The sequence below is a fragment of the Colossoma macropomum genome, unplaced genomic scaffold (genome assembly GCF_904425465.1).
Source record: "Colossoma macropomum unplaced genomic scaffold, Colossoma_macropomum, whole genome shotgun sequence".
Classification (NCBI taxonomy): domain Eukaryota; kingdom Metazoa; phylum Chordata; class Actinopteri; order Characiformes; family Serrasalmidae; genus Colossoma; species Colossoma macropomum.
In genome coordinates, this window is record NW_023494786.1 from 11,475,183 (window position 1) to 11,501,113 (window position 25,931).

General features: G+C 40.9%; 1 protein-coding gene across 2 annotated transcripts in view; it reads left to right on the plus strand.

The window, feature by feature from the left end:
- Positions 1-2,934: 2,934 nt before the first annotated feature.
- Positions 2,935-25,931, plus strand: part of oafa (OAF homolog a (Drosophila)) — a 30,748-nt gene continuing 7,751 nt past the window's right edge. Inside the window, exons 1-2 of one of the 2 annotated variants that reach the window (XM_036560902.1) lie at positions 2,948-3,020; positions 3,234-3,719. In XM_036560902.1, coding sequence (XP_036416795.1) covers positions 3,504-3,719 — 216 coding nt within the window. In that variant the 5' untranslated portion in view covers positions 2,948-3,020; positions 3,234-3,503. Of the gene's footprint in view, positions 3,720-25,931 lie in introns of both variants that reach the window. The other variant, XM_036560896.1, reaches the window with a different exon arrangement.

Genomic DNA, 25,931 nt, shown 5'->3' on the forward strand with positions numbered 1-25,931 from the left:
CATTCAGAGCCCTTCATTTGTTTAATTTCCACTTAGTAGAAGTTGTTCATTTCTCAGGAGATATTTCTTGAGGAGATCAAAGGGAAACAGAGAAAAAGAGAAGTCTCCAAAGCTGGAACTCAAAAAATGATTAAAAGATGTAGAGAAATGGGACTCTTAACAACCGTGCAAGACCTGGTAGACCACCAAGACTGCCCCCATCAGATAAAGAGCATTTCTGTCCATCCTTCCACTGTGAGAAGACAGTGCTATCAGTCTGAAAGGATGTGCAGCTGTCAATAAGAGGAAATAGACAAAAAAGAAGAAAAAACGCAAATCAAACAAAGAAGCCGCTGGCTTTCTCAGAAGAACGGACTGACCACCCCAGAGTCCAGACCTCAACAATCACTGAATGTGTTTGGGATTATTTTGGATCGTGAGAAGCAGAAACTGCAACCACCATCTAAGACTAAACTTTGGAGGCGTGGAAAAATATCCCTGCAGATATATTTGAAAAACCTGAAAGCAAACAAGAATGGAAGCTGTAATAAAGGCAAGGCATTTGCACACTGAATACTGGAAATATTTTATGCTTAGTTGTTGAGGCTTACGTGTAATTTTCTGTTAAATAAATATTGTTTGCTTTTTTCCTGATGCTGAAAAATGGATAACTTGAACTTAATGGTTTTAACTAAAAATTAAATAAATGAAGGGTGGACACTTTTGAACTTTACCTATATAGTGTACCACATTATGGGTATCCAGGGACTATATGCAACACATGAAAAGATGTATGAAGAAATTTCTTCAACATTCTTTATATTTAGTGTGGTATGAAGTCAAAAATATTTACAACCAAGAAGTATATTTGCTGCTCCAAGTGATTCTAGACTTGTATGCATGTGACAAATATAATGAAAAAGTCAGAGAAAAGGGAATGGACTGTGGTTCTCTTTCACTGCCACCACAGCTGGAAGTACTTTGGGTTTGCACACCACAAAGCAGCAACGTTTACCTGACCTCCTCCCCTCTAATTTATCACTGTGTTGACCAGAGTGCCGGGCCAGCTGACACTGTTTGCTGAAGTTCAGTGCCTGCGTGTTTGCTCTTAACTCCAGTCAAACTCTCCTCCTCCACAGGGTCTCAGTGCTGAGGCTTATCCCAGGTGGGCTTCTTTACCTGGGCCACCCAGTGAGAGGCTCCTCACCTGGGAACAGGAGTGCTTTGGAGCAGCGGCTGCTGTGCATCCTCCCATAGCGAAGTAATGCACAATTTAATAGGCCACTTTGATCACCCTAAACATCTCCAGATGTTGCTCTCTCGGTGTGTGGCACTTCCTCCCTCCCTTTTACTGTCATACATCCCCTTAGGGGTGTAATAAAATAAATGAAAGAACGCACCACAATTTCACTCAGACTCAGTGAACTATAGATAACATAGACAGATTATACCTCCATCTCTTACACTTTGAAAACGTATTAATTTATATTTTAGCTGTGTTTTATGATCATAAGTCTTGACATATGAAATAGAAGGTAAAGATCTTCAGTCCTCTTGGTTCATATTTGGGGAAATGAATGCATTTCAAGCAACATGAATGTGTCTGCCCAGTTCATTTTTTAAGTATTCCTTTTTTCATTTGAAGTGTTCAAAATAGCCCTATGATAGCCAGGCGACCTGTCCAGGGTGTTTCCTGCCTTCCGTCCATTGACTGCTGGGATAAGCTCCAGCTCCCCCCGTGACCCAGAAGGATAAGTGCCTTAGAAAATGTGTGTGTATGTGTGTGTGTGTGTGTGTGTGTGTGTGTGTGTGTGTGTGTGTGTGTGTGTGTTTGAAATAACAGATTAAGTTTATATATATATTGTGACGCTGCCACTGGATGTGAGGTTTGGGCCAACTGAGAGAGCAAAGAGGAGCATGCAGAGGGCGTCCAGAATGCTGGGTGCCTCTCCACTGCCATTGGTTAGTTTAAATTCAATGTTTTAATGTTGTTGGTTATTAGTTGTAATATGTGTTACAACTTGGCTGTGGTTTTTCACATCCTTTGTAGTTAAACTAGTGTGTTCAACGTCTTTGTGCTGTGTTTGGCTGTTTGTGACCTCTCCCCAATTTCCCCTGTGTCAGGTTGCGCCCCTCCTGTTTCAATAAAGAGCATTTCCTGAAGAGAAAGTGGTAAACTCTGGGTCTTCTCCTGCACTGATGCCACAATATTTTCCAGTAGATTTGTGTTAAATTAGACAATTATTGTTTGTTACAATAAATATGCATAATTTAGAGTGGATATAAATATCATTTATTATAAATTCTGTATGATGAAAAACTCAGAGACCACCCTTTCATTTACATAATTCCATCTCAAAAGACAGCAAAATGAATAAATGATGAATGCTGATAAGTACAAATACATTTTAATACATCCTGTAATACCTTCTGAAAAATGTTTAATTCTGAAGAAATTCAGCTGCTGGTGTTCTCAGAACAATGGACTGACCAGGTGAGTTCAGACCTCACCATCACAAAATGTGTTGGGATTATTTGGATTGTGAGAAGCAAAAAAATACAACCGGCTTTTAAGACGGAACTTTAGAGGTGTGGAAAAAAAATTCTGATTACTGCTACATTATATATACCCAGTGCACAATACTGTTATATATAGACATCACTTTTATTTTTTCACATGATATATTTCTTATATATAATCTTATATAAGCATTATATTCTTTTTATATTGCAACTTGTCTTTATTTATTTATTTTAATTGTATGTTTTATATGACTATTTGCTCTTATTGCTGAGCTGACCTGTTTTCTCGTCAAACACATTTCCTCGTCCAGCTGACCTTGTGTTCACCGCCATATGACCACTACTAAACTGAACTGAACTGATTTCGCTGGCTGAGTATTTTCAGGGCGCTGCGCCTTTAAGAGCCTCCAGCGCTGCCATGCCACTGAAACTTTTGGAGGCCGTACTGAGAGCCGAGCTGCACTTTGGATCACGAAGGAAGTGACGGATCTCGGTGAGCGTGCGAGAGGAATGAAAAAGTGAGGGAGCTAGAAAAACAGAAAGTAGCGCTGAATGTAACGCTGAAGCTCAGCATGTTGAGTGGAAGTGAGTGTTGTGTCTTAGTGCGAGCCTTCAGCAGCAGCTCACTCAGCTCTCTCCTCTAATCTCAGCAAGGTCTCTCTCTCTCTCTCTCTCTCTCTCTCTCTCTCTCTCTCTCTCTCTCTCTCTCTCTCTCTCTCTCACCAACTTAGCGGAGTTTCAGCACTGCGCTCTGTAGCCGTTTAGAGAATGACGGCTCCTTCACCTCAGTCTGCCCAGAGAACATGGACGGAGAAGTGAGGAAGACAGGGCGGTTCTGAGATATGCCAGCGAGGTGTTTGTGTCAGGACTTTGGTGGAATGAGCCGAACTGTACTAGCACCACTGTTTCCCCTCAGGACCTCCAGGAGGATTATGTGTCTTCTGTGTGAAGCCTTCTGCTGCTATTGAAGCTTCTGGAAGCCCGTTTCTGCCCGGTCTGGTATGTTGGTGTCACCTGGACCTCCTCTGCTGCTGCTCTGTGCCCTCCTCACCCTCCTCACCCTCACACGGTGCTCAGAGCTGAAGGTGCGAGTCCGCTTGGCTGATGGACACATCACAGAAGAGGTGCTGGAAGCGGACAGCGAGCAGGACTCCATCACTCTGGAGTTCAAGCAGGCTGATGGGACGCTCATAACCTTTGTGGCTGACTTTAAGCAGGTAAGGTGGGAAAGCTGACACAGGTGAGCTGTCCGGAGTGGCCAGTCTTGTCTTTCTTGGCTTGCTGGGCTCAAATCTACACATGGATAAATCATATGTGGTCAGTTTTACTGTCAGCATGGGGCTCAGACCTCAACCTTTACTGTAAATACAGACTTTTTGTGCTACACATGCATGAGAGAGCTGTGAATGGCTTTGTGGAAATAGTATTGGATTTCAGTAGCTGAGTGCAGAGCCAGGCTGTGATTTGAGCAGCCTACGTCCCACGGATTACTTCACATTCGGTCATATTTGGCAAAAAATATGGCCTCGTGGTCTCACTGTAAGTTTTATCCATGCAGTTGCTGACAGTATTTTAACTGCTGACAGCTGACTGAATCCTATCACATTTGAAATCAGTTGAATCTGCTCTTTCAGCTCTTTTACAAAGCTGTATTTCATACGTCTTTCGAAGGAGACGTCTAACCACATGAGAAATCAGCTGCAAATCTCTGTTTAATTGATCTTTTGAAGCAGTTCAGGTCCTGAAATCAGACTTTCCTTGCTGTCATGCCAGCCCGCATTGCTTCAAAGCCTATATTCAAAAACTGAGGGCAGATTCTTAATTGTATGTGATTAACAGCCCTCATTCAGGCGTTCCTAGAAACCTAACTCGTGCTGGAAGCCCTCCGTCAGCACATCTAGATTGTTATACTGACGCTGTCTAGGCCAGAGCTTTGATTGCACATGGCAGGGCTCTTGAACTCATGCTTTCCTCTTTTTTTATCAGTTCCACACAGAGGCCTGTCTCCATTCCTCGCACATGTGTTTCTCATCTACGTCGCGCAGTATCTCGAGGATTTATGGAAAGTTGAATTAACTGTGACTTCCAGCTGCCTTCCTGGATTTATTGTATGCTGCTCCAAGAGTGCTTTCACTTTGGTGCCAGCAGATAAGCTTTCATGCAGACAGATACTACTGCGTGGATCAGGTCACCAGCCTTAGCTGATGCTTTTGTGTGAACTTGCATGGAAATTTCCCTCGAATAGATCTCATGATATACGTCTTTTTAATTAGACACTAGCCGTCATTCAAGAATAGCTGAATTACAGTCCCTAGTCAGAGAGAATGAGCTCTTTCATTTTCTCACAGTACAGTATTTCAGCTGTACCAGCTAATGTGAACCTGGCACCATGTTAGAAATCAGTCGAATCCAGTGGTTTGATGCATCTAAGGTATAAAAGGATGATAAAGGTGGTATAGAGCAGTGTTATGGAGCAGTGGAAGAAGTTGGCAAGATTGTAATCTCTTCAGGACTTTGTCCTGTTGGATAGTCATTAACCAGAGAAAGAGCATTACAAGTTTGAGTTGGCATGATATGTTTTGTCAAGCACAATCCTACTTCTAGGGTCATCTTTGCAAGACTAGGAAACATTTCGTTGAAGACCCTTGAGCAGAGTGCGGGAATTCTATTTTGTCCTAGCAGGGGGCGCAGCTGGGGTCTGGTTTTGGCTTAGAACCAAGTTGGATTGGAGCAAATTCAATGAAGCTGAGTGCTATCTGTGTTTAAATGGGCATTCCGGCCTAAAACAAGGATTTAATGTTATCTATCTTGTTATGTAACATTCAGTACTGCATCACTCGGCCTCATCAGTTTGACAGAATTCACATTTTTTGCGTTTTCATCGATTAGTGTTCTCTCACTACAATGCCCAGCATGCCCTGCAGAGATACATCTTACAACCACTGGGAATCCCCCACACAGCAATAAAGACACGCTCTGATCTAGGTGTGATGTTCGGTATCATTAGCTATCTGGCTTCCTTCTATATTAGCCAGCTAGCGGGGAAAAAAAATCAGAACTTGTCCTCAAGTACATGCCCCAAATCACTTTTTTAAAAGTTCCTCCTACCTTCAAAGTGCATCATCATCTGTTTTCTCATCTGTTCATCTGGAAAGTCTTAGTCTCAGGACTATTGTGACGCCACTGTGGGATAAGAGTAGGCGTGTTTACAACAGATGTTGCCATGGTATCATTTTTTATTTTGGCCCTAGTGTCACTTTAATGACACCTTCACCTTCTGTTCCTGAAAACTAAAGGTTTGGAAGAAATCACAGGTTTTAGAACTGCACAGCATATTTAATACCTGCAGTATTAACCTCTGCAGTGTTGGCATCACATGAAAACAAATCACTTTTTACTGTATCCTGAGCCAAACTCATGAGTTTCATGTTAAATCTTCACCCGTTTTTTATTTATTCCAAGGCCCAGTATTTATAGTGTAATCACAATAAGATGTCTTGTTAATGTCCTGCAGAACACTATGTTGTTTTACCACAAGCTAAGAGCCTGTTATGATTTTGTTTGTTGATATATGTGTGTGTGTGTGTGTGTGGTGGTGGGGGGGTCATGCCAACTAACTGCCTGCGCCAACACTGCTCCTGGACGTGAGGTAATTGGGACCCATCAAAACAAAGGAGATGTGTATGGGAAACAGGGCAATGATCACACGCAATTACAAGAACGTACCATGCTGTAAAGGCGGGAGTGTGAAAGCTCGCACTAGCATTGTCTTAAATCACTCTTTTATCTCTTGTTCTAGCTGTATAGTGTTTCTAGGCCCTCTTTCTCTCTGCCCTTCGGCTGTTTAATATCTAGGCTGCCTTCAAAGAACAGGCAGTTATGGGGAAAAAAGCACACACAGTAAGTGGTGATAAATGTGAATTGATTTATTTTGCCTCACACCCACTGCTGTCTAAGGAGGAGAGCGTAGTGGTTGGCCTTTTGTGCATCTCCCCATTGGGATATCCTTGACCCGCTTGGCAGAGTCCCATCCCTTCTTCTTTCACTGAAACCGCATACAGTATCTCCCAGTAACCTTGGCCATGGTGCTGGAAACTTGGACATTTTGTAGCTATGAATTTAACATTAGGATATTGTTTTATTTATTTCGTAACTACTCTGTGCTTTTTCTTTGCCTCAGTTTGGTTCTTTCCAATTCCCCAGTTCCCAAGACTTGTAAGCCTTTTCCTGTATGACATGACAGTACCGGGGGTTGCACATGCTTTCTCAAAGACGGGAGGCCTGTTGCATCATTATCTTGAGCCTCCAGCCTTAGTGCGAAGTTACAACATTCGTGAAAATAGGTGACAGAAGTGTTATTTGGAGTGATGCCATGGAAGAACTACTTTTGGTTCCCTAATAAAACTTTTAGTGGATGATTCTTTGAAGGAATGTTCCAGCATTTTTCAAACGTACTGTCAGTGCGCCCCATCTGTAGCTCATGATTGCTTACCACAGATAATAATTTCAGTGCTTTTCCCCTTGTTCAGAAAAATAACAGACAACCTGTTTACTCAAAACACACTTAAACAGGAACTGAGCCCATTCTATTATAAATGCATTTTGAGTCAAAGGGTTTTCTGTTCTTGTGCAAAGTACCAGAGGTCGACCGATATACGGCCTGCCTGATAATATCTACTAATATTGATGACCCACTGTATTATCGGTGTTGGTGAAAATAATGCAGATAATAACCAGCTTTTTTGGTCATGGGGTTTGAACATGCAGTCACCTGATAATAGTGTGAAACCTCAAATAGTTTTGCTACTGGAGACCCCAACAAGAGTCATTGACTGTAACTATAAAACAGCAACGCAGTCTGAACTGGTGAATTTTTGTGAACACATTGTGTACAAAATCATGGTTAAAATAACAAAACACAAAATGTATCTAGATCTAACTAGTAGCATGAGCTTGTTTGAGGCTTGTGCCTCTGTTTTACTGTGTCTGCTGCCATTGTTAAAGGAAATTCATTGTTTCCTTGAAATTCAGGTGCAGAAGAAAGAGAAGTGTAATTTTTCTATTCACATGGTTCGTAAACAGCGCATTTAGGCTCGTGTGGGAGTTTCATACTGAGAGTTCCTGCTGTTTATTTGAGTTCAAGAAGTGTGACCATTAAAAAAAACTCACAATTATTTGAGTAAAGCACTATTTAACTAGGTATGAAGGTATTAGGTATGAAACTAAAGTCTAAAATATATATAAATATATATAAATAATATCGGCTGATATAATTTGAGTCCTAAAAAACAGTATTGGTATCGGGCCCTAATAAGAATAGGGAAATGCATTAGGGAATACTCCTTTAAAGAACAAATCATTGAAAGTTTCCTGAGGTAACCAAAAGTGGTTCTTGCATTTGCTCTCAAACCTCTTTTTACAGGTTTACTTTTAAGATTGTGTGTGGTTGATTGGATCTGTGCATTACTCTACAAAGGAGTGGCTTGACTTAGAGGTGGGCAAAATGGGCAGAAATTGAATATCACGATACTACAATACCTGAAGTTTTCACGATACACGGTATCTCAATAAATATTTATTTATTTATTTATTCATTCATTTTTATCATTGACATATGATCAGTTGGAACAGACAAAACAACAAGTGGTGCTGCATTAGAAACAAATACTATCAAAGACCCTGAGCACAACCATTTTAATTCAAAATTTCACATCTTGCCTGGCACTAAATCCAGTTAAACAGGATTAATTATTCTCTCTTTGTATTGAAGTTGTATTGCAGTCGTTCAGTTTTTCTTAAATACCAACAATATCCAAGATATGCTCAGAAAAGCATATTGTGTTGTTTTGTGACATAATTTATCACAAGAACGATAAATATTGTCATATTGCCCAGCCTAGCTTGCTAGCTTGACTCATATCCTCCACTGCTAGTGCAACCAGTTGTGCCTGCCTCAGACTGTGATTGGTGCATGGCATGGCTTGGCTTCACTGTTGTCTCATTGTTGAACGTGCTTCATTGTTGAACATGTGTGAGCATATCTTCATGGGCTCAGTGCCATGGCCCCACTCTTGTTTGGGAACAGGAAACGTGGGCCATGGTGTAACCGTCACATTCATCAGAGTAAACCCCTACACAAACATGTTTACCGCCTGAGTGGTTAATGTTCCCTGTCTGGATTTGAGTTCTCCCAGCTTGCCTGCTGCGTCACTTGCAGGAACTTGTCATGGCTTTTATGTGCCAGTGTCACCTTTTCCGGGCAGCAAGCACTCGCTGTGTCTCTTTAGGTGCCATCTAGGTGTGTGCACTTGGATTTGAGCAATCCTGCTTGTTGTGTGAAGTCACATGGGAACGGTGTGGCTGCAGGCACTGGCAGTAGCTCTTTCACCTCCTGTCAGTTTCACAGCAGTGACACAGTGACTGTTCAAACAGATGATGTGGTGGATTTGGCCCTTCCCCTCTGTTGTTTTCAAAGGCATTCTGAAGTGAAAGTCACTTCAGAATGTAAGTGATACCTTGGAATAGGTGTAGCGGTTTGTAGTGAACTTTGTTGGCATGCACAAATGGTGGGCAATACGACAACACGTTATCTAAGGGGTGGGTGATTATAACACAAGTACAATATCATGATACACGAATAATTTTCAGGATGCACAATATGTGTCACAATTACAACAGTCATGCGCTTAAAATAATGAATTGTGATTAATCGCGTTATTTTGTGTAGTTAATTGTGATCAATTGAATTTGTCTTCTTTGCTGAAATTAGAGAAAGATTTTTTTTTTCATTTAAAAAGCAGGGAATTTTGATGTAGATGTACAAGCAGACAAAATAAACTTCATCAGAATGCAATTATTACTTTCAGTAATTCAGTAACATTATTTTCATGATGTGAATGCAGGGTTTCCATGAACCTGAGCATGAAAATTACGTGATAGGATGGACACAGTTTTCCATTTTCATGGCCATCCAGAAAGAGCAACAATGACTTGTTTGTCCTTTGCGATTGTAGCCTCTCGCTTTCATACCTCTACATTATGTGTTGTTTTGAGGAGAACAGGAGCTTTTCACTTTGCTGTTGCTTTTGTTAGTTTGCTGCTTGTTAATTTATCCACCGTTCTCCTGCAAGTGCTGTCCATTGTAGTTTGCTGAAGGCATCCCCCAGTGCTAATATTACTGATGTTACCACATCAGCACAGTGTTTTGATTACTTAAGACTCAACACCCTTCTCTGATAAGATTCAAGGCATTGCAGCAGCTCAAAATAACTTTCACTTTATCAAGACAGCCATCAGTAAACCTTCTTGCCATTTAAAGACTGTATTTGAGCAAGAGGTCTACAGCATGCGAGCAGCTGGGCTTTAGGATGGAGCTACAGAGAGTTCAACTAGGTATATGCATTAAATACTGTTGTTAATCATTTGTTGTATTAACACAATACTTTCACTCCACTCCACTAATCACAATATTTAGTTATTAGTAAATTGAAACCGGCAGAATAACCAGTAGTGTCACATTTCAAAAATATTATCAAAGGTGAGTACAATGATTTGTGTACTGCATTACAATGAATCATAGCCAATTAGAGCTGGGTGATATGGCCAAAAACGTTACGATAATCGATAAACAAAATTCATATCATCCGATATCGATACATATCGCGATAAATGTCAAATCATGATTTCTTTCATGTTTGAAGGCTGATTTTGCTCCTGGGTGGTTAACTGTGGTTTTAAACTATCACTTATGGTCCGATCATGACAAAACCTCGGCAAACAGTGGAACATTTCACTAATCTGTCTTAGGAGAGTGGGAGAAAGTTTCTGAGCTGTTTTTATCAGCTTGAAATGCACAGCTGCAATTTTTGTAAAAGTCATGATTTAAGAAAGAAAACAGATTATTTTTCAGCTGTCTGGTGACGAGCGCTCGGCTACCCCGTTACAAATGCTAAACAAGTGGCCAACAACAGTGCTAAACTCTTTAGTTTCTCAACAACAGCAACTCGGTTCGGGAGGTCACTGCTGTCACTCCTCCATCCATGTCAGAGCAGATCACAGTACTCAGACACCAGCTAGCAACGACTGGATTTCTCTGTGCTATCGTAGTAGTTTAAGGGGTGAACCGCAGTATATCTGACGTTCGCTGTGCAAAAGCATTATCTGCAGTGTGAATCTCTCACACCAGACAAACTGAGTCCTTCTTTTAGGTATGTTTAAACTGAAAATGGTGATTTTGTGTCTTGTTTGATCTACCGTATCATCAATTCACCGTGTTGTGCCGGAGCGCTGCTTCAAGTTAGCAAGCAGCTAAAAAACAGCTAGCCTGGAAAGATAGCGCTCTCCTGCTCTCCAATGCCTCACAGCTTCCTCAGTTTACTTTCGAACATGAACCCACTTCTTTCTTTCACTTTCGTTGCTCAAGAATGCACTAATACTAAAATATGACGGTTTGGCGCTGTAACGCGGCGCTGCAGACGTGATTTAACACCGCTAAAGTTGTTAGGATGCACGGAAAGAGGTGAGTTCAACGTAGGACAGTACAGTTACACCACTGACCTTGTCACTCACACTCGGTCACAGGAGAACAGATCGCCGGTCTCTCCACTCAAACAGGGACTGTATAACTCCGCGTTTCAGACGTTGCTAAAGTATATTTGGCGACCCTTTCTTTACTCGTGGCCCCCTCCCTCTCTAATCAAGTCAAAAAATTCGGAAGTGCGCCCTCTCTTGGCGACAGCAGAGTAGTGTCGCTTTCCTTGCAGTAGAAAACGCCACCAGGGCTTTCGCTAAAACGTGGAAGTGTGAGAGTGGTGTGTTATATCGAACATTTATCGAACCTGTCTTATCGCTCTATCGAGGAAAAGTTATATCGCGATACTTATCATTACCGTTTTATCGCCCAGCCCTACAGCCAATTATGCTGTTTTTTTTTGTTTTTTTTTATAAAATGTGCAGTTGGTCAGTGTTCTTTAAATACTGATGATATCCACGATGTGCTCAGAAAAGCTTATTATGACATAAATACCATTGGTCAAATATATATGGACAGCTGACCATTACACCTATATGTGCTTGTTGGACATCCTATCCCAAAACTATTTGGATTAATATGGAGTTGCCCCCCTTTTTGCTATTTCAGCCTCCACTCTTCAGTCAAAAGAGCATTTGTGAGGTCAGGCACTGACATTGGAGGAGAAGGCCTGGCTCACAGTCGCCATTCCAGTTCGTCCCAAAGGTGTTCAGAGAGGTTGAAGTCAGGGCTCTGTGCAGGCCACTGGAGATGTCGGAGCTCACTTTGTGCACAGGGGCACAGTCACGTTGGAACATGAAAGGGCCTTCGCCAAACTACTGCCACAATGTTGGAAGCATATAATTGTCTAAAATGTCTTTGTATGCTGTAGCATTAACATTACTCTTCACTGGAACAAAAGGACAGAACCCAAACCCTGAAAAACGGCCCCAGACCGTTATCCCTCCTCCACCAAACTTTACTGTTGGCACTTTGCGTTACTGTAGGTAGTGTACTGGCATCTGCCAATATCAGATTTGTCCATCAGACTGCCAGATAGTGAAGTGTGATTCTTCACTCTAGAGAACGTTTCCACTGTTACAGAGTTCAGTGGCGGCATGCTTTAGCAGGGCAGAAATTTCACAGACAGACTTGTGGCAGAGGTGGCATCCTATGATAGTGACAGGTTTAAAGGTGCCGAGCTCTTTAGTACGTTCCATTCTACTGCTAATTTATGTCTATGGAGATTGCATGGCTATGAACTTCATTTTAGGAGGCATGTCCACATACTTTTGGCGTAATTTATCACAATATAATAGGCACATTGTCCATCTCTATTTTATCCTTATTGTGATGAATTACAACACAATGCATTTTTATGTATACATTGCAGGTATTGGCATTACTTCTAGCACAATGAGCAACTGCATGCATCTTAAAGCAATTTAGACCAATTATAGACAACTTGTAGTTGTAGTTATATAGAAATTATTTTAATGCTATTTTTTCTACATTGCCCGCCCTTAGCTTGTGCACAATATGTGTTCCTGTAAAAAAATTGATAATCAGATTAGTTAAGAGTGTTTTCCCCATCCATGGTTTCCACAGCCGGTCCCGCAGTGGACTGTCCAGTGTCTCTTTGGCCACAAGCTGATCCTTATTCAGACCAGAGTCAAGCAGATGTTGGCCTTTTGAAGACTGTAGATAATGAAAAATGTCCCAGTTCCCACAGAAAGAAAGGCAGACGTGGCTAAGCAAACTGACTCACGATCAGCTGCTCCATATCACGTTTCACCAGTGACAAAGCTAGAGTGCAGAGCTGTCACTGTTTATTATATTAATAATCAAGTGTTCATTTTCTGAATTGAGTTTTTAAAAAAGGCCAGTGGACTTGAACTGAGAAATAACAAACTGTGCACAGCCTTTCAAAGATTCCAGAATACATTATTGGAAAAAGATAAGCTGGCAAGCCTTTAAAAAGATTTTGTTTCAAAGATATAAAAAATGACAGTGGGGAAAAATTGCGACTAAGTGGGTGCGTCCATCTTCTTGCTGCTTCTTACTGTAAGACACAGCACTAAGAGAATTTAAAATATGCTTTATGCAAATTGACAGCTAAACAATACAAATTTATTGAGGTAGTAAAGTTAAAGTACCGTTAAAGTTAGAGTATCATTCAGGGTCCATTCAAAGCTACACTGTGTTTTGGGGATTTACCTGAGCAGATAATTCTGATGGTTGCTAGTGCGTTAAAGGAGCATTCAGAGAGGGCCTTCTTTTTAGCCTGCATGTGTGACGTTAATATGTAAAATTAACGCAAAAAATGACGAAAGAAAGAAACTTGCGCAGTATCCGAACCGATACCTCTGACTTTGATTATTTCAGGCTTTAGACTTGCAGAAGTGCACACGTGGCATATTTTAGCCTGTTTTTTCTTCTGACTCAGCAGTGCTACTTCTTTTAACCAAAAATCTTGCATAACACAGCTTTAACAGATGCTCTTAAAACCGTATTTAATATGTACTTTTTGTTTGTACAACTTTACATTCTGTATTTAGCATATCTTAGAGTATCTTTTACATAATCTTAAGAGCTTTTATCCTGTGTTTATTTCTAATCAAAGTTCAATTTCACTTTCTGAGCAAGTTGTCCTCAGATGCCACAAGGGAAGGAACAACCTCTGATTCAGTCTGATTCATTGTGAAACACTGGAATTTTCTTGCGAACACCACCTTCCTGGTCAATGGCCTACAGTTCAGTATCAAGCTAGTTCCTAAGAAGCAGTGTGTTTTGTAGAAATGAAACTTTACCCCCAGAGATAAAAGAAACATTGTGTTGTCCGTGGAGTTTAAAGCGCTCATATCTTTCCCACATTTTAATGTCTCTCCTGTTGTTGTGCAATAGATTTTAGCTTGATAAGCTGTGTTGATATATTGAGTGAGTGAAGCTGCTGTGAGACCAGCTTTATGAACTTGATTTATCATTGAATAGTGTAAATCTGTGAGCTGAACTGATGCAGAGTTAGCGTTTTGCTGGCCTTGAGATGGGGGTAGGGGGAGTTAATTAGCCGTGCCACGTCGTGCAGCGCTGTTGGCTTGTTTTTCAGGGATGTTTGGAGGAGGAGAGGTTGCAATAAAGCAGAACGGTCAATGTTCCGTAGAGTTAGGAGGACAAATATCCAAGCAGTAGAGTGCAAACATGGTTCCAGCGTCTAGCACCAGCATTCCCTTGAGCCACACACATAGAGGCCGAAGATCGGATGTCCTTTCTGATGTCACCTTTTCTGATACAAATAAATAATATATACAGCCGATTCTAGGGTGTTTTTCACAGAGAAGGATTTCTCAGTTGAGCTTTGTCCTGTAGGAAAGTCCCCTATATCTCCTCCTATTGGACAGTCTTGACTTGTGGCTTCAGTTATGCAGCTAACTGAATTTTTCTAGGGGTATTTTTGAAATCCCTGTAACTAATCTGGCCTAAAGTTCAAAATGTTATTTGACATGTTATGTACTATTCTGCAGCGTAGAAGTTTGACACAATTTTAGTATTGTTTTCATGTTAGCTTTTATGAGTTTTATCTCACTACAATACCCAGCACACACAAAACAAATACATCATACAGTCATTGGGAATCCCTGTCGCCAAACAAAATTGTAAAGAAAGTGGTGATTCTGTCTTTATTCAGATCAAAATGAAAGCCAGAGACAGGTTTTTACCCTGTTGTGCAGAGAAGTTAAGCCAAACTGAGGTAAGGTATCTAGATAGCCTTGCTAACTGTATATTCTGGTTTGTTGTCCTTGAAGACATTTACCATAGAAAATATGGCTACAATAAGATATTCGGTTTTCTGGAAATTATTTAGATATTGGCCCTCCTTCTGCATTCACCAGCTAGTAAAAAATAGAATACAGTAATAAAAAAAAACATTTCAAACTGCCTGCTCCCAAAAATCAACCCTAAAACATTTCCTTATCCCTACACTAGCCATTGAGCTATACCCTGCTGAAAAACACAGTGCAGACCAGCATGAATTCCATGCTGGTTTAGTGCTGGTCTGGTGCTGGTACACATGCTGGTTTTGCTGGTAACCAGCCATGCTGGTCTGTTTTCTAGCAGGATAGGCAAATAAATGCAACCAAGCACTATCTTTAGTGTAACTCTTACTTCAGTCATCAAAAAATAAAACCTCAGAGACTAATTCCGCCCCCAATAATCCACCTCAAAGCAAACGTAGTTCCCACCTTCAAGATACGTCATAATCAGGATACTTTCAATTACCATGGGTAAGAAGTTCAATGCATTTCTCTAAGGTTGCACCGATATGGGAATTCTGGGCCAACGTCGATATCTAGTATTTTTCATGTACAGATCTGTTGAAGCCGATGCCAAAATACATGAATTTATAAAATGCAGAAATTGAAACTAAATCCACTTGGATTTCCAATACAGAGAAATATAAAATTTGTGAAAGATTACGAATGCAATAAAATGAATAAAATGCAGACATGTTTAGCACAATAACCCAGCATCACCTAAACCATCTGCTCTTCTGTGTGTGCTCTTCAGTGATATGACTGATATCATTGTGCATCCCTACATTTCCCTGTTCTTCCTTGAAAAGAAAACCTGGTAACTCCAAACTCATTATAACAGAAAGGGCAGTTTCTGGCTTCTATTACAACCATATTTTGACACATTCCATTCTGTTTTAAGTACATGGAAACAAATCGAAATGATTGTCTGTAATAGTTCGTTGTTATAGTGCAGGTGTGGCAGATACAGATTAGGTTGAGAGATGCCCAAGTGATGCTAGAGAAAAATGCTGGAGCATGTTTCTTTAAAAAAAAGTGCAGTTTTCAATTCGCAAGAGCTGCAATTTGAATTCTGTCTTATATCATTCAGCATTGTTATAAGTGGGGAATTTTATTGTAAAGCTTGTGAACTGACTGACTGGAACACTACAGCTTTTTAGCCTCAGGCTTGAAAAAATGCATGTGTGGTCTTCTCGGTAAAACAAAAGCCTGGAGCTTAATTTATAGAAAATAATACCATTTAAATCACAATCGTAATCAGAAAAATTGCAATTGGACATCTTCCCCAAATTGTTCAGCCCTACTTGTGAACACCCTTCCAGAGCAGCATTATAGTGGTCTATGCTTTAAAACATTAGCTCGAGGCAGAGTGGTCCAGGTGTGAGGGGCTTTACATTCCTGGTGTAATTAGCCTCAACTCTCGCATTTGTCGCCAGCTCGATAACCCCCACACCCCCCACTCTTTTGTCCGGGTTTGCTGGTCTTTACAGTGAGAGGTTAAAAGACTGCTGTGCACCTGTGCCTTTTCACAGGGCTGCTTGGGCCGGCAGTGTAAATACCTCCACTGCAGCAGAACAAGCTGTAATCCCCCTCCGCTGTTGAGAAGGAAACGTCAGACAATGCTATTCTCTTAATTTCTGAGCTTGAAGCCATCTTAACCATAAACATTCAAATCCTCATGCCGTCCTGCTTCGCAGCATGTTTGCTCGGCTTGCAGTTTGTTTGCATTAGAGCTTGGCTTTGCGCTGCTGTTAGGTTTCAGGCGTCTCCATGTGTGTGTGTGTGCTAGATAGCCTTTGTACTCTGGCAGAGCAGGAGTTCTGCCTGATCTGTGCTCCGCTGGGTAAATTATGTGGTAAGGTGAAAGTAAACAGCCTTATAAAGTATACCTGTATTCTGACCTAGTGGTGGAGTACAGGGCTCGAACTCGACAAACTTCACTTCATTTCAGGCTCATGGTTCACTTTTTTTGAATGAAGGGTTAAGCAGGCCCCATCAAACAGACCTGCTCTATGAGGAGCCTGGAAAACAGGAAGTGCAGAGAGCTCTCTGGAGACCTTTGGCAGAAAGCTGCATTGTCCATGATAAGGGGGGCTCTCTGTCAGTGGAGCGAGGTGTTCACACTCCAGAGCACACCACACACACTCCAGCTGCTGCCGACTGCTCCCACAGAAGTGGTGAGAAAGGTATAAAGTAGGGGCGTGGTTATTCAAATATCTCTACTTCAAGGAAGTTTGATGAAAAAGTCAAATTATCACAATTGTGATGTGATTTTTGTTGTATCTTTATAAATTATTAATCTTGATTTTTCAAACTGAACACATATGTTTAGTGATAGTATTTTTTTGGTCTATATTTAGCATGTCCATCTTCTGCTTTTATTACAGCTTCTATGTTTTTCAGGAGACTTGCTTTGAGTTTTTCAAAGAAATCTCCAGATATTTTTCCAGGCCTCAATCGATCCAAGTAATCCCAAACACATTCAGTGATGTTGAGGTCTGGACTCTGGGGTGGTCAGTCCATTGTTCTGAGAACACCAGCAGCTTCTTTGTTTGATTAGCAATTTTTCTTCTTGTTTGTCTATTTTCTTTTCTCAGCAATGGCTTCTTTTCAGATTCATAGTGTTATTGTCTTCTCACAGTGGAAGGATGGACAGAAACACCTGTGGATTTTTTCAGATCTGAAGCAAGAGTGGAGCTTGATTGTCTCTCAAAGTTGTACTGTTTATCTGATTGAAACCTATTTTTTTTCTGAGTATTTTTTTCCTGAACTCTTATTTTGGAGACTTCAGTTTTTTCACATGTTTGTGAAAAACAGTAAATATTTTCTTGTTTGGGTATTCAGATGCCATTCATTTTAATATGTGTCTAAAATGGTTAAAATTCCCATCCTAGTAAAATGTCCATCTAGATTGGGTGCTCCTCTGTAATGTGTTTCTCTTAGGTGGGGCAGGGTGGTCCCATTCTGGCCCTGGAGGCCTGGAGTCCAGTCAGTGGTGGGCAATATAACAATATTTATTATTATCATAATAAATAAAAAAAAATACATCAAAATATTCTTTTCTGAGCGTATCATACTCACTGACCAACTGCATGTTTCATTAGAAAGAGCTGAATTTTCAGTCCCTGGTCGAATTACATGTTTTTAAAAGTAAAACGTTAACACACTTCTGCACATATTAATGCACATTTACTGTTCATTTTCTGCATTTTACATATTTGGGGAAAAAAGTTAAACATAAAATGTGGCCTGTGGGGGTGGCACTAAATGTTAATCTGCATTGTGAAAATACTTTTGATCGTCTGTCGTCCATCTGTAGTTCCAGTCCAAGTGACTTCCTGCTCAAACACACTCAGTAAACCTGGTAAGTAACTGCTGAGTTGAATCAGGTGTGTTTGAGCAGAGAAATCACCAAACCCTGCTGAAAACTGACCCACCAGAACCGGCTTTAACACCTCTGTCTTAGTTGATATTACAGTGTTGGAGGAAGCTGCTAGGGCTGTTTTTTGACCCCCAAAACTACAGTAGCAAAGGTTCAGGAAAACTTGTTTGTTCTAAGACCGAACGAAAGGAATAACAAAGTTTCAAAGCCATTTGTTGTTCCCCACCCCAGCTCAGAGAGAACATTTGAAAAAGCCACTAATGTAAATTTACAGCCCCTTGTGTGGCAGTGCAGTACAGTATGTGAGCAGCAGAAAGTCTTCAAATAACTTGCATGGTAAACAAGTATCTTAATTCCCTCTTGGGCTCTAATGTTGATGGTACACAACATTTCTGTTGGAGAAAGAAGAAATAAAAAAGGATCAAACATTAAGACACAAAAAAGAGGAGCACAAAAAAACCCTTTAAAACATGGCTTTAATGTTGCACATCAGTCTGTGTGCTTCCATGCCTTGAATTAAACTTCTCAAGACTAGGCTATATGCAAATGCACAACATGTATAACCTAATAATGATTTCACAAGTATAGGTGATAAATAATTGAACAAGTGCAATCCCACAGACAACACAGAAAGGTATCGTTTGACAAGACTACGAAAAAGAAGACATAAGGTATTAAGCTTGGGCTGGGTGATTTGGGCTAATGATGGTAAATCAAGTGAAAATAATATATATGAGAGCTCTAAGTTCAAAATACACAAAATACAGATTGGGAGAGCAGAGATGTATTTGCCAATAACTTGTGGCAGTCTAGAATAGATGTCTGGCTGTACGGAGATTTTTCCAAATTCATGGTTTTGTACATACAGAATACGGTCATATTGCCCAGCCCTGCTAGGAATGTCTGATTATGTTGCACTATTATAGAATCCCTTAATGGTAGTCTTCTGCAATTAGCTAACTGCAGTGTCCAAAACTGGGACTAATGCTCGATTAATTGCCCAGCCCTTAAGCATAATCCCGGTGAAAGGAGCCTCAGTTGAAAAAGCCTGTTCAAGCTGCTTTTCAGCACCAGTCTTGGCTGGCCTGTGAGAAAATGGCTCAGTACGTGTTAGCTCATTAGAGTCAGAGAAATGAGCTGAAATGAGGGGCGTGGGATGAAGCTTCTTTAGCAGCTTTAGGCTGGTGCACGGAGTGGATGGGATGGGTCAGGGGTCTAGTCTTGTCTGTGCTAGACATGTGGAGCAGTGGCCAGACTTTGCTCAGGCCAGCCGCCAGTTCCACAGGCACAGGGGAAGTCCTCAGAGCCAACAGGAAATGTTCCACACAGACTGCTGCACTTCTCACTCCATTTGCAGCCTTATCAGCCCTCATCACTGCTGCGAGAAGCAGCGTGCGTTGTGTGTTTGTGCAGTGAGACGGCACAGCGTGCCACAAAAGCGTCAGGCGCATCTCGGATTGGTTTACTGTCTGTTGTTTCTCAGAAATAGTTGAGCTCCATCGCCTTGAACCTGCTTACTGTCGCTATAGTAATGGGCCTGAGCTTGATTGATACGGTCTTTGGCTTTAAAATGGCCTTGATATACTAATCAAAGTCAAAAGCTTTGTTCCAAGCATGCACAAACGCACACAGATTCTCTCGTTGGGCTAGGCAGTGTTAATTACTCAGAATTGTTCTGTGAGTTTATGGGTCTAATTTGGCTCCTTTAAAGTCTGCATTTATAATTTGGCACTCAGTATTTTCCTCCAGTGCCTGCTCACGTTCAAATGTGTTACACATTCCTTTAAAAGTAATGTCCTCCAACTTTCACAACACTACCAATTTCCTTTGCAGTGAAACTTGTGATTGTGTTTGTGCATTCCTTCCATAGCAGGCTCTCATGTTTGTACCTAATGCTTTTCACAAAAACATTGCAACAATAGTTGGTTGAATGAGTCTGACTTGTAGACAACTACCTTCTCACTGTTAATTATGCACGCGCAATTGACCTGTTCATGCTCCAGATGCATTCTTTCCTAGTGAGTATTGCGAGGTTGGACAAGTTTTAGAGAATGCTGACAAAAGTCCCATTCACCCTAATGAATGTAGGTGCAGTTTAAATTCGCCACATAACATTAAGGTTTCCAGTTAAAACTTATATGTTTGTGGTAATTAAAACTAGACAGGGTGAAAACGACAACAAATTCTATCACCATTCTAATATTAATTTGATTACACAATGACCAAAGGAAAAAAAGAAACAACAATCTATCCTAACAGTGTGACCTTTCACATGCATATATAATAACACTCTACGATTCCATGTTTTGACAACAGTTGTGGGCTACAGTTGAAGTTGTGGGCTTTGGTTGCTCATGAGGTTTAATAAGAGTTTTGGCAACATTCTTTAAATCTTGTCGATCTTCACAAAAGTATGGAAAGTACAGATTTGTGGTGGATTTTTATAGGGTTACAAATGCAGTGAAATGAATAAAAAGCAAATATTTAGAATTAAACAAAATGTTTGGAATTAAACATAAAATGTGGCCTGTGCAAAAGTTATGGCACATTGTATATTTTATGATTTTTTTTCCCAATATGTTAAATTCAGCAAATAAAAGGAAATTGTGCTCTAAAAGTTGCTATTGTTAGTACAAACCAACACTGATAAGCTACGTTTCAGTAACAAACGAGAACATAATTAGTCCCATCTAATTGGATCACAGTGTGAGAAATGTTACATAAAAATGGACTTATCCGTACTTTTCATAGAATATACATTTATAGAATTGGGCACTATTGGTCCTTTTTTGTCTGTTCCAGCTTATCAAACCTTAGAAAACATTTTGTCCCTCACCTGGCCGCAGTCCTGTATAGCTGGTTTCCATCTGTGTTAGTCACAATTGAAGATGACTGCCACATGTGAGACATGCCTTTATTGGCTTTATTGTTGCGTATTGGCCTTTATTAAGAGCACTTTCCACGGCTGTCTGTCTGACTGTCTAAAGGCTTCATTGTTTCTGCAGCCAACAAGAATGCAATACACATGTTGCTCATGTGAATAGTTGCTTCAAAAGTATTTAAAATAAAAATTATTTTTTATTATTGTGTTGTTAGATGTGTATATGCTAATTGTTAGGTTATATATCATTTAGGCTATTGCTTAATTTGATTGCTCTTTACGTATGTGTTGTCCTGCTCCTGCCAGCACTCTGCCCACTCCCATGCCCCACACTGAAAATTTTCCCTGCGCCACAAGATATTGTGGTGGTTCTCGCAGGACTCCCATGGTAATGTAGACCTCTACCTTGAAGTATAGTGATGTGATCCTGATTATATTTTTGCCATATTGGCCACCTGTGGATCGGTCATTTAAATTGCAAAGAAGTAACCAGTGTTACTTAATCCTGCTTTGCAACCGCCAGCACTGCACGATTTCCTGATCCAGCTGTTCAAGCCCTTTGTGAGCTGGATCAGATATGTTGGGGCAGGGAGTAGTTGAAACCTTGCAGTGCTCAGAACCATGAAATCATGGTGATAATATCATTGAATTGGACAGATCTGTTCTTCAGAATGGTACCCTGTTGTTGGGCTTTACTCTGCTGATCTGCCTCTTTGTACTTGATAATAGATGACAGTTTTATTTCTGGTGGAGAGGGTGTATGTGTGTGGTGTGTGTGGTATAAGGATCATTTGAAGCTGGTTGGTTGAGACGTGCCAAGCTCTAGCGGTAGCTGGCACTGTGCTGACAGACGCTGGCTAATTCCAAACAAACACTCCATGGGCAGTAGGCAGAGGAGCAGACCCCTGATGTTTGCTTTGTTTTCTGAGATGACACCCATCCAACTAATACTGTCAAAATAAACACTGTGTGCGTCACCATTTGTGTTTAGTCTCATGACTGGCTCCTCTGTGTTTGCCTGAGCTGCTTTAGGAAGGAGGATTTGAGGGTGTGTCTGTAGAAGCAGTATTTACTATGCTGTGAGTGCATGTGTGCATGTGTGAGGTTAAGCCGAAGACCCACCAGACTGCGCTGTTTATTCACTGTCCTGACTCAGACATGTTCCCACATGGAGAAGGGTCAACCAGAGGATTGAAGGAGGAGCTCAGGGGGCTGCAAGAGCTGTGGCAACACACGCATAACCACACACAAAAAGAGGATACACACTCCAGATAAGGACGAAGGACATTTCCAAGCAATGAAGATAAGGCTTTTTTGCATAATGGGAATCAAAGATGGAACCTCTGATAAGAGCTTAAAGGGGAATTTTGATTGTTGAGACGTAAACAAAGTCATTCAGAGTGGTTTGATTTGAAATTGTTAATTGTTAGTTACAGAGAAACTTACCAAATCAGATTTCTTTACAGTGACAGTAATAGGATCCAAGGGTCACTATGTCTTCAGCATAAATATAGCCATTTCATTTGCTATGCAAATTGACCAGTGAACCTACACGTGTGTTCTGAGGTGAACAATTCTGACACAGTAAGTTTCTCTAGAATATATTTTACACCAAACCACTTGGAATGACTTTGTTTACTAACTATTTAATTGTGCATACATTTTGAAAAACTGGTGGAATTCCCCTTCAATCTGGATAACCACTGGTGAAACAGCATACAAGAGGCTTTAAAGACAGGCCCATATGATGTCACTGGGCACAGGTAAGTAATACCCGGTGCATGCCCTCAATCTGCTCCTGGGTTTCTCCCTCCTGTCAGTGAGGAGGTTCCACTAGTGCACTGCTGATGCTTCCCTGTAATTATTTGGTCCTGTAGTGCTCCCCCTCCCCCTCTCCTTGCCCCTCTTTCCCTCTGCTGGCTGGGAGGTCTTACTGAAATAACAGCTGGCTGCACTCCCCTCTTGTGTTCCGTTGGTGTTCCGTCGTCTGGGCCAGGAGTCCTCCAGGTTGGCCTCTCCTGTCCCTTTACGAGCCTGTGCTTCTCCTCCTATTGTGAAGATCCATCACATCCAACCATCTGCATATCCAGATTGGGAAAGAAACCTACGACATTACGGCTTTAACTGACATTCAGTGCAAAGTGGATTGAAACCTTGCATTCAGAAAGCTACTGTAATGACTAGTCCCTACATGCAGCATTATATAAACTTATTACAGCAAACAGAATTTGTCTTAAATGGCTTTGTTCATCAATCTGATAGAGTAGTCATTTACCGAATCATGCAAAACATCATGACAAACCAAACAACATTTTACAACAGCATTATGGCTATCCTACGTTTGTGAGGGTACATCATTTGTCCACTGTTTGTTGCAGTGAAACATGTTATGAGTGCCCTTAATAGAGTCTGCTGTTTTTTGGACACCGCTACAAAATGGTAGACTCAAAAAATACTGCACTACACAGTAAACAGGGCATAGTTTAAGACCAGGGTATTCAATCCCACTCTTGGGAAGCCAGAGTCCTAGTTAGGTGACTTTCCTGGTCACGCCTGAATCAATTCCCTCTGTTAATTGTTGGGTTTTGTTGGTGTGTTAGAGCAGGGAAAACACCAGACTCGGCTGAACACCGTCCCCCTCAGGGCCGAAATGAAATCTCCAGGTTTAGGACATAGCTCTGCTGTGAAGAATGGTGGTGAAACAAAGTGAAGTGTGGAGGTATTTAAACTGTCACAAAATCTCAGTCTTTGTAAAGCAATATAGGAATATTTATGAACAGATTAATTAATTAATCACAAAAGAGCATAAGATTTATGCAGTAAATTACATTGTATTGACATAAGGGGCCCTAAACTAATCACTCCCACATAATGCACCTTTTAAGGCAGAGACCTAGTTAAGAACACAGTATATCAGTTCTGTATATTTTTACTTAAGTATGAAAGTACAGCTTCTATTAAGGAGACTATGTGGCTGCAGGCATGAACAACTAACTCTTTTTCATGTCTATACACACAAGTCACACAGTTTTCCCTAAAAGATGCTGTTCATCAAAAAGGTACTTAGTATGTATATGATAACTGAAAGTACTTTTACTTTTGGTATTCAAATACATTTAAAAGTAAGTACTTTTACACTCTAGAAGAAATACAGATACAGAACATCTACTCAAATACAGGATTTTTGAGGATATATATACACTTATTGAGCATTTTATGAATGCCTGTATTTCTATGTAATGTGAAATGTGATCTCAGTGATTTTGACCATGGTATGATTGTTGGTGCTAGACGGGACTGGTTTGGTTATTTCTATAACTACTGCTCTGCTGGGATTTTCACACACACCAGTCTGTAGAGTTTTCATTAGAATGGTGCAGTATAGAAAAAAACATCCAGTGAATGGCAGATCTGCAGACTGAAACACCTTGTTGATGAGAGAGAGAATGGCCAGACTGGTTCGAGCTGACAGAATGACTAGGCTAATTCTGTACAATTTAGGTGAGCAGAATCCATCGCAGAAAAGCATCTCAGAATGCACAACACATCAAACCTTGAGGTGGATGGGCTACAACAGCAGAAGACCCTTTCAGCCAAATTGTAAAGCTGAGGCTGCAGTGGGTACAGGCTCACCAAAACTGGACAGCTGAAAACTGGAAAAACGTAGGCTGGTCTGATAAATCTCAATTTCTGCTGAGACACACAGATGTTAGGGTCAGAATTTGGCACCAAAAGCATGAATCCATGAACCCAACCTAGCTTGTATCAACAATCCAGGTTAGTGGAGGTGGTGTAATGGTGTGGGGAATGTTGTCTTGGCACACTTTGGGCCCGTTAATACCAATTAATCATTGCTGGAATGCCACAGCCTTTTTGAGTATTGACCATGTGCATCTCTTCGTAGCCACAGTTTACCCATCTTTTATGTATATATGCGTGACTACGCCTCTAGAATAAAACATCTTAAGTTATCTTACAGCATAAGCTATTTAGAAATATTAAAAGTGTTGCTTTGTAAATATGTTATTTATGCTTAGGCAGTACAAATCCATGACTCTTTCATTATGGAGCAGCGGAGTGGCTGAGGAGGTCTTGGTGACCTGTGTGTCACAGCTAAAGTGAGCGTGTGCCTTTCTGTTCTTGCATTGACACTGAGCAGTTCTTGAAAACAGATGGAAAGTTGGAGATGAGAGCACAGCAGAGCAAACAAAGACAGTTTGTCTCTGTTTATTTTGATCATCCTAGAAGAGCAGAGGCCCTTGAAGCTGGGCTGCTTTTGCCGAACGTGTGTGTGTTTCCTAACAACATGCAGAGCCCATCAGGGAGTGAGTGATCTGATGAATGGATACAGGTCTGTGGTCTCAATCTTGTCTCCAGGGATTCCCATCATGCCCTCACATGGAACTCTTTTTAGATGTGGGAGCGCTGCCAGGGTTCCGGTCCTGTTGCCGATGGCAACCCAGTAATTTCAAATATACAGTGTCTCTGCATTGTCCTGGCTCAGAGCGCTACAAAATCTTTAATTCACGATCTGACTGCAGTCTTTTTATTTAACAGCAGAGCTGGAATTTTAACTGCCAGGGGAGTCGAAAATAAGCCCACCAGTGGCCTCACAAATAGCCAAGAACTTTTAGCCATGAGGCCATACATGTTGTATATTGTGTATGGGTAAGGCTGTACAGAAAATATATGTAACAGAAAATTACACCCAGGCCTCAACAACTAAATATGTCATATTTTTCATCGAATATATCCACACTTTGCTTTTACAGCTTCCACTCTTTTCAGGAGACTTGCTTTTTTAATTTTTCAAAGAAATTTGCAGGGATATTCTTCCACACCTTC